The sequence below is a fragment of the Phoenix dactylifera genome, unplaced genomic scaffold (genome assembly GCF_009389715.1).
Source record: "Phoenix dactylifera cultivar Barhee BC4 unplaced genomic scaffold, palm_55x_up_171113_PBpolish2nd_filt_p 000727F, whole genome shotgun sequence".
In the NCBI taxonomy this organism is placed as follows: Eukaryota; Viridiplantae; Streptophyta; class Magnoliopsida; order Arecales; family Arecaceae; genus Phoenix; species Phoenix dactylifera.
Window position 1 is genome coordinate 402 of NW_024068104.1, and position 9,183 is coordinate 9,584.

The 9,183-nt window shown below is 45.5% G+C and overlaps 1 protein-coding gene across 1 annotated transcript; it reads left to right on the plus strand.

Annotated features, from left to right (window-relative positions):
- The first annotated feature begins 5,302 nt into the window (after nucleotides 1-5,302).
- Nucleotides 5,303-6,351, plus strand: LOC120107017 (NDR1/HIN1-like protein 6). The gene has a single exon (XM_039120165.1). The coding sequence runs from the start codon at nucleotides 5,403-5,405 to the stop codon at nucleotides 6,156-6,158; it is 756 nt and encodes a 251-aa protein (XP_038976093.1). The 5' UTR covers nucleotides 5,303-5,402; the 3' UTR covers nucleotides 6,159-6,351.
- The last annotated feature ends 2,832 nt before the right edge of the window (nucleotides 6,352-9,183 follow it).

Here is a 9,183-nt window from a genome sequence, read left to right on the forward strand (position 1 = left end):
TAGTGTGTAATTGCTAGGGCATGCTTCCCTTCCCCTCTTTGGCAAGCTATAGAATATATTCACAAGCCCCAATATGCAGTAACAACGGACAAATCTATGAAAATAGTAAAAGTATTTAAGCAACCAAAAGAGTAGAAAGACCAAGAATTTACATTTAAAAAACCCTTTAAAGAAGGGAAATCGAGATTCCATTATCAATGAGATGAAGAGCATAAGAGGTCCACAATAATAAGAAAATTACAAGGATACCAGAAAATCTTTACAAAGAAGTACATCAATAAGCTTCCCCAACTTACGAAGTTATTAGATGCACCATCAAAGGGAGAAACCCAATTTTCCAGGAAGTATTAAACATTGCTTGTAGATGAAATGAACGAAGAAAAACAAGCCCTTGGGTATTGAACTTCAATCCAAGAAGATTCTTATATTGAGAAACCCTTGTTATGTGAAGAAATTCCAAAATTCACCTCTTCCCTCTTCTTCTTATTAACTTATGTTCTTTCTAACATCATGTAGGCTCCACTTCAAAATACGAGTATTATGTGGGCTACTCCTCATGGGGCTAGCCCAAAATGCTAGCGGCAAGCCAAACAGTAATTCATTTTAATGACCAGCCAAAGAAAAATTTTATGCTTCTCAGAAGCAATTGTTTCCAAGTCACCTTGTAACATGGACAAAGAACACCTCCGTAGTTAATGAATTGATATATTGAATTAATTGAGAAAGTATGCTTGGCAGTTCAACTTCCAGTAAGAATAATTTGTCTTCGCATCTTCGAGGCCTCTTAGCCTGAAGGAGACAACCTCTGAAGCTTCTCTGTCTCCAATCTTGGCAATAACAAATCTATAGAAATATCTCAACGAAGCTGCCTCCACTTCCACTAAGAACAATTGAGACATTCTTCTCCGAGACACGCAGCAAGAGCCCTTGTATCCATCCATCCTCCCCTAAAGGATACTTTCCAGATGGCAGCAAAGATATTCTCAACATCCTTCCAAATTGGTGAGGGCCCTACCGTGGGATCTTCCTGCTCACGGTCTTATTCTCCTTGTAGTGTAATACCTGTTGCTGGAAATTGGATCCGGGGGCGACCAATGGCTGAGGAAGAGGAGCTCCGGTGCGGATGGTACGTCGGCGGGCGGCATCCTGCATGAGCTCGGTCTTCTGAGCTCATGCCTGAGCTCGGTTTTCTGAGCTCGGCCTGCATAAGCTCGATCTTCTGACCTCGGTCTGCATGAACTCGGCCTGCATGAGCTCAGGCTTGCTGTTGGATTTGGGTGCTTTAATTGTACATGTGGGGTGGTCCATTTTTTCCCTTAACACTACCCCCGACTTCCGAGTTCGAGCTGCTTTTTGGCTCGGGTGAAGGAAGTAATCCAGTCGTCGATTGTCTTGTAATATAGCCAAATGTCTATGGAGATATATGTGCTAAGTAGCGTGTACCACTCATGCAGTCGGAGCTAACGACCTTAAGCCGAACTGTCCAAGCCGAGCTAAGCAACTTTGCTCGGAGGTCAACTTCAGCGGCCTTCTTTGGCTTGTGGTCGACTCAGCGGTGCTCAGCAGTGCTTCCTGAGGTCGAGGGAGACTTGGCTCGCGGTCGACATAGCGGGCATCCCGAGGTCAAGGGAGACTTAGCTCGCAGTCGACACAGCGGGGCATCCCAACCTTAGTCGGGAGATCATCCCGAGGTCGATGGAGACTTGGCTCGCGATCGACTCAGCAAAGCATCCCGACCTTGGTCGGGCGAGCCTGGTCAGGGCTTCATCGGAGATACATGTAGGAGGCGAACTTCGTTCATTGACCGTTTTGTAATATAACCAAGTAAGTATAGAATGATGCATGTGCTGAGTAGGTTATACCTCTCGTGCAGCTGGAGCTAAGTGTCTCGGGTCGGGTTGTTCGAGCCGAGCTAAGCAACTCTGCTTCGAGGTCGACTTCAACGACCTGTGGTCGACTCAGCAAGGTGCCTCCACTCAGATCGGGGCGTGTTGTCGTAGGAGGCGTCGAATAGCGTTGAATAGCGTCGAATGGCGTTGAAATGGCATCGGATGTCGTCGAAGTGGTGTTGAATGGCGTCGAATGTCGTCGAAAGGCATCGAATGGCGTCGAATGTTGTCGAATAGCATCGAAGGGCATCGAATGGCATCAAGTGTCGTCGAATGTCGTCGAAGGACGTCGAAGGACGTCGAATGGCGTCGAATGTCATCGAAGGGCGTCGAATGTCGTCGAATGGCATCGAATGTCGCCGAAGGACGTCGGATGTTGTCGAATGACGTCGGATGGCGTCGAATATCATCGCAGGGCGTTGAATGGCGTCGAATATCATCGAAGGGCATTGCAATGGCATCCCGAGCTTGGTCGGGGCATCATTGGAGACACATACAGGAGACGGACTTCGTCCGTTGGCGATTGTGCGCTCTTATTTAGAGCGGAGCAACGTTGGAGATAGAGATACCCGTAGGTCATTTTTTGGATTTTTCGACCTGTAAATAGGTAAAATATTGAAATTATTTAAAGCCAACGTGGCGTCCTGTACCTTTTTGAAGACATTTTAATGGTTCTCGAGCTTCGAAGTCCCTCAGGACTTGGCTCAGCACCAGCCTTCTGAGCTCGATTTTCTGGGGGAGGCGTTCTGCGCTCATCCTGCATGAGCTTGGCCTGCATGGGCTCGGCCTTCTGAGCTCGGCCTGCGTGAGCTCGGCCTGCATGAGCTCGGTCTACATGAGCTCGGCCTGCATGAGCTCGGCCTGCATGAGCTCGGCCTGCATGAGCTCGTCCTTCTGAGCTCGGTCTGTATGAGCTCGGTCTGCATGAACTCGTTCTGCATGAGCTCGGCCTGCGTGAGCTCGGCCTGCGTGAGCTCGACCTTCTGAGCTCGGTCTGCATAAGCTCGGCCTGCATGAGCTCGGTCTTCTGAGCTCGGCTTTCTAAGGTCGGTCTTCTAAGCTCGGCCTTCTGAGCTCATGCCTTTTGAACTCTGTGGGAGCTTCGATGATAACGATGCTCTGCAGGAGAGCAACGTTGCTGGCGCCGTTCTGAGGACTTACACCCATGAGGAGAGAGTACATGCTGATTTCTTACTTGCTGCAGGCTTTGATGATCCGAACGAGGGAGGTGGGGACACGTAGCCTTCGTCGTGATCACAAAACAAGAGAGAAGCGTTTGAAGGGCAATGGAATTTAATGGGACTGTACCTTTTGCCACAAAGGCTTACAATCCTATTTTAAAATTTCATAACTCTCCTCCAGACCTCAGCTTATTTCTCTTCCTCTCCAACTCGTTGATGTGAGACTCAGGCTACTACTTCTGGTTGCCCCCACGTCCCACGTCGTTGCAGCGGGAGCCGTGCTTGATTCGAGATGGCTCGGGAGAAAGTTTTTTCCTCCGCTTAGCGTGAACCCATGGAGACGGCACAGGAGGGGCCTCCACTTGTTGCAGGCTTTGGACCGCAATGGCTAGCACTTGGACTTGCCGCACCAGCGCGTCGAACTGCTCGGGTTGGATTTGTGGAACTTGATATGCCGGAGGTCTTGGTGGTGGATTCTGGACTAAGCATCCGGAGCTTGGAGCATGATGCTGGGAGGTATCAGAGACTCCTTTGCTCCTTAGTTTCATGGCCACGACTTAGGCCCTTCCACTAACGCCAACTGTTGCTGGAAATTGAACCCGGGGGCGACCACTGGCTGAGAAGGTGGAGCTCCGGTGCGGATGGTACGTCGGCAGGCTGCGTCCTCCGGAGGACCTGCAAAAAGCCGGTGGCCGGGGCTTCCGGCGCCAGCCCTTCGATACTTAAGTCAGAGGGGGGCTTTAGTGGAGAAAGAGGGACATTGCATGCGGGGGTCTTCGAGTCAGAATCCAGAAGAAGAATCCCCCTTTACAGAGGAAGAAGTTTTCCTTTTATATGAGGGATACAGGGTTACATGTGATGTGACCAGGTGAATTAAATGAGTTACCGTCATGATTGAGTGTGGTCGTCTGAATTAATGCGTTGCGTGGAGGACGGGACTGGAGCCAATGAGTTGTTGTGGGTGACCGGACGTAGTTGAATGAGTCGATGAGTTGCCGTGGATGGCCTGAGATTTTGAGTAAGCCGGAGATCCGTGGAGACCATGCGCATTAATTGTTGACGGTCGTAGCAGGATATGGTCCCTGGTTGATGTGTCGTGTCATGGCGTGGCCGGCAAGCAAAGCATGGTACGGTGAGACTGCTGCAGGGTGTGGCCGCAGCATGTGGACGACGAACTCGGTCTGCATAAGCCCGGTCTGCATGGGCTCGGCCTGCATGAGCTCGGCCTTCTGAGCTCGGTTTTCGAAGCTCGTCCTGCATGAGCTCGGTCATCTGAGCTCGGCTTGCATGAGCTTAGGCTTGCTATCGGATTTTTGGGTGCTTTAATTGTACTTGTGGGATATGGTCCATTTTTCCCCCCAACAATACCAAAGCTTGAAAACATCATTTCCAAAGACCATTTTCCTGCAGTAAGCACTTCCAAGCCGATTGAGCAAGTAAGGATGTACAAAAATCATCCAAATTCCTCTCTCCAAGCCCTTACAAATAAACTTCCAGTTCACTAAGCAGTAAATTCCGCTAGTGCTGTCTTTTCCTTTCCAAAGAAGAGCTCATCGCCATCCATCAATCCTTTTTTTGCTCATGGTCATGGAGGTAGTTGGAACACTGACGTATAGTAGGCAGGTAACGTATAAAGGATGGAATTTAACAAAACCAATCTGCCACCTAACGAGGGTGTCTAACCTTTCCATGCTACTAATTATTCTCTCTATTTTCTTTAATAATTGCAACTAGTCCCTTCTCATGAGCTTTTTGTTGGACACCGGAGGCAGCTAAATGGAGAAGAATCAATCCTGCAGTTCATGCAGGGAGCCGCCGGCAGCTGCTCCTTCAGAGTCATTCATACACACTAGAAAACTCCTGTGGAGAGTGATTTATTCATAGAACGACTTATCTTGGCATCCAAACAGGGATATGAGAACCTTCCAAAAGGCATTGACTTGGTCAAGCCTCCACGGAGAGTAGATGTGACACGAACGAAACCTTGCATTTGAAGAAACGATAGGCGTCACACCAAGTTCTATTTAAATCTCGCCGCGTTACGAACGCGTTTACGTTAACTAAACCACTCCTTCCGGGCAAAGATTAGGTGAGGAGAGGGTAGAGAGTCCGCCAGCCGCCGCCTGCTTCTATTTCTATAGGACAACCAACCCCATGCATATAGACGATAAAATTTCAAACTTGAGAACAAATCAAACACTTGAAGTCAAGGCATGGGAAGCCACGATATCAAGGCATACCTAAGAAAGAGAAAACCAACCATCCGTATAAATCAACACGAAGACGTCTTCAAAATAGAGCGGTTGGAATTTAGGAAAAGCAAAGCCCAGCCATGGCCGAACAGCAGCGAATCCACCCGGTCGACGTCGAGGCCCCATCGCAGGCGGCGCCGCTTGTCCCGCCGGAGCTGTCGAGATCCGACAAAGGCGACCCCGCCGTCGCCGGGCAGTACCCACATCACCGCCGCACGATACCGGTCGCTCACTCGAGACCCCCGAAAAGGCGACGCAGCTGCTGCTGCAAGTGCCTGTGCTGGACCATACTCACCATCATCATTCTCATCGTCCTCGTCGCCGCCACCCTCGGCATCCTCTACCTCATCTTCGACCCTAAGCTCCCGAAATACTCCGTCGACCGCCTCCGCGTCTCCACCTTCAGCGTCGACAACAACCTCACCGCGCATGCAGGCTTCGACGTGACGGTGACCGCCGAGAACCCGAACAAGAAAATCGGGATATACTACGAGGGTGGCTCGCACCTGAGCGTGTGGTACTCGGGTTTCAGCCTGTGCGAGGGGGAGTTCCCGGAGTTTTATCAGGGGCACCGGAACACGACGGTGCTGACGGTGGTGCTCACTGGGGAGGCGCAGCTGGGGAGCACGGAGATGACGGCGCTGCAGCAGCAGCAGCAGACGGGGATGGTGCCGCTGAACTTCAAGGGGGACGTGCCGGTGAGGGTGAAGCTTGGGAGTCTCAAGCTGTGGAAGGTGACGTCCCGGGTGAGGTGCAGCCTTGTGGTGGATAGCTTGACGGCCAACAACCAGATTCAGATCAGGTCCAGCAGCTGCAAGTTTAGGTTGAAGCTCTGATGAGCTTTTGGGTTTTCTCATTTCCTCTTCTTCTTACTCCTTTCTTTGCTATTATCGTTGTTATGATTCTCAGATTTTATCCGAGGATTTCATATATTTTCGTAGAATTGGAGGTGATGTATGTTTGCATTCTTTCTTTTGTCGATTTATTGAGCATTTAATACTAATAGCATGTTACATGAACCTTTGTGGAGACCACTGTTTCTTTTTCGTCTCTATTATTATGCTTTTGGAAAAGATGGATTTTTTCTCTTTTTTTTCCTTTTATTTTTCTTTCAAGATTCAGTCAGAGATGTCGGCCCCCCGGAAGCCCATCTTTTTTGAATGAAGAACGCTTTCCTTTAAAAGTGGCGTAATGACGTCGCTACCGGACAAGGACCAATTCAGGGGAAGAGGGCCACGCACAATATGTTAATTAATTTTAACAAATTACTTTTTAAAATTATGTATTTTATTTTACTTAAATTATATAATTAGTAAAAGACTATTAGTAAAAAGAATGGAGAAAGTAAGGCCCATTTTGATGGTTGATGAGGAAAATAGCTTAGGTGACCAGGATGGTTGAGCTTATCACGTTTCTCTTTAAAAAAAAATAAAATCCATCCAAATAAATAAAAATTTTACTTCCAAAAGCTCTATTTTCGAAAGTTCTATTACCAACAATTCAGCCAAATGGACCTAAAAGGGGCTAAGGATACAGGATGAAACCAAGTGGAAGCGTAGAGAAGGGGCCGGAGGTATCTACATTTGTTCAGGAGAGTTAATATTATATGTTCTTTTAGATAATTAGTTAAATGTATTTTACCAATACATTACAATATTTAAGCTCACTTCTAAACATAAGCCTAGTTAAAACCAAATACAAGACACATTTGACAAGCTAAAGGGAAAGAATATTTAATCACTATATAAGACAAAAATCAAAAAAAAAAACAAATAAGTAGAGAAAGAATATTTCATGCATCAAAATGTACTAAATAAATAACAAAAAAGGGCAAATTATGGAAAACAAATTTAATTCCACATGGAAACTCAAATTTACAATAAAGTTTTAAGGTATGAGTCTTAAGAGAGTGATTATTGGCATCTACTAAGTGATTATTCAATTATGTTGTATAGCATATGGAAAGATGTCACTTTTACGTGGGGAGAATGGGTTGGCTTCTCTTGCGAAGGCATTTTTAACATCTCCTTGGTGATTAATTCAGTTAGGCCATTTGAAATGCATAGGTGCTACACTCTCTTTCTCTCTATCTCTATCTGTCTGTCTTTGGAATACATAGGCACCACAACTCTCACTGTCTCTCTATCTCTATCTCTACCTCTGTCTGTGGGACCAGTAAGCCATTATATTGTTCATTATGAATAAGCAAGAAGTTTGATAGAGCTATACCCATATGCGCCACCCAATCCACAAATCCAGTAGAAAATCCAACCCAATCCTGCTAGATTTCCCAAATAGGCCATGTAAATTCTGATTTATTTACTATAGCTTTCACATTGATTTGAGAGTTTTATCTTAATCCTTGCTTAAAATATTGAAGTGCTTATTCTAGGATGTTATTAGAAGTTATAGAAGGCAGATAGAAGATATAGAAGAGTAAAACTCAGTTACAGCTTAAGAAAAAGTTTGTTCTCAAATTAAATCTGAATATATAAAAATATTGAAAATATGGAAAACAAAAGCATCACCATTATAATAAATAGTTTATATTATCTAAGAGAAGCATACATATGAAGACAAACTTTCTAATTAGTTTTACAAATGTTTTCTTTCATTGCTTCTTATAGAGAAATCACTTTGGCAATAGATATCTTTCAGAATAATGGATCTATGTCTGGCCTGTTTTATGTCAATTCATCCAATTCTGGAGAGATAGCCGTTATCAAATTTGGACTAAAGAGTGGTAATAAAGAAAAGTAAGCAATTGTGTAGATCCTCCCCTAATATTTTCTCACATTATTCTCTCCAGTTTCTAGTATGGTTTTTATGAGGACCCGTGCGAGCATGTATTTAGTTCCATTTGGTTAGTCTTTTTGGATGAGATTCTAAGTTGTGACAAATGGTATTAGAGCAAATCCAGCCCATAATCTATATGAACTAAAGGATATTGTAGCACAGATCCATTGAGGCTGACTACGAACCAATCGTAGTATTTGTAATTAAATTTGAATGGATTTGAACCCTTAGCCTTACACGAATCACCAAATTTTAAAGAAAATTAAAATTTGTCCATACATAACCATGATGGAATAAATTAATCCCTCCTATGCAACCTGTAACTCTGCTAGGGGAATAGCCGTCTTAAACAGTGGGGAGCCACCAGCTGCCACAAGTGTCGACCAAGCATCACGGATAACAAAACCTGCTCCACCATTCAAAGTGGTTGTTGTTTTATCAATAGTAATTCTCTTGTTCGCCTTGGAAATGATGTGAATCGCAGATTGTTGATGTTTGCTCATTGGTGAGATCAAATAGTTGGCCAATGACCTGAAAGAAGAAGCAGGAGAGAATTGAAAAGATCTAGGTGTGGAAGTCCTTGCCATGGTTGAGGGCATGCGGTGATGGCAAGGAGTTCAATGAAGGATCCAAAGCAGAGCATAGAGGAAGGGATGAAGGGATAGTTGAGAGTACAAACAATGATGAAAGTGGTGGAGACCATCACTGCTATGTAAGAGGAGAGCCAAGGTTTGGAGAAATAAAGAAGATGGAGGGCATGGTTGAGGACGGCAAAGGATTGAGGAATTGGTAAAGGTAATCCTTGAGGAAGAGTGATGCTTCACAGCATAAAGCAGGGGAGGAAGGCCTAATTAAGGAGAGGAGGGCCATAGTACATAACCTAAGATGATTGGCAGAGGAAATGGTAGGCTTAGGATTTCATTTCTAAAAAGATAAGAAGTGGGAGGTGACAGGGAAAGGGAATAGTACATTTAACCTTTCACCATTCCGAAAGGATTGAATCTGGATATCCATCCAAAAAAAAAGAAAGGATGGCTTGGTTCCACAAAAAAAGGGGAGAAGCAG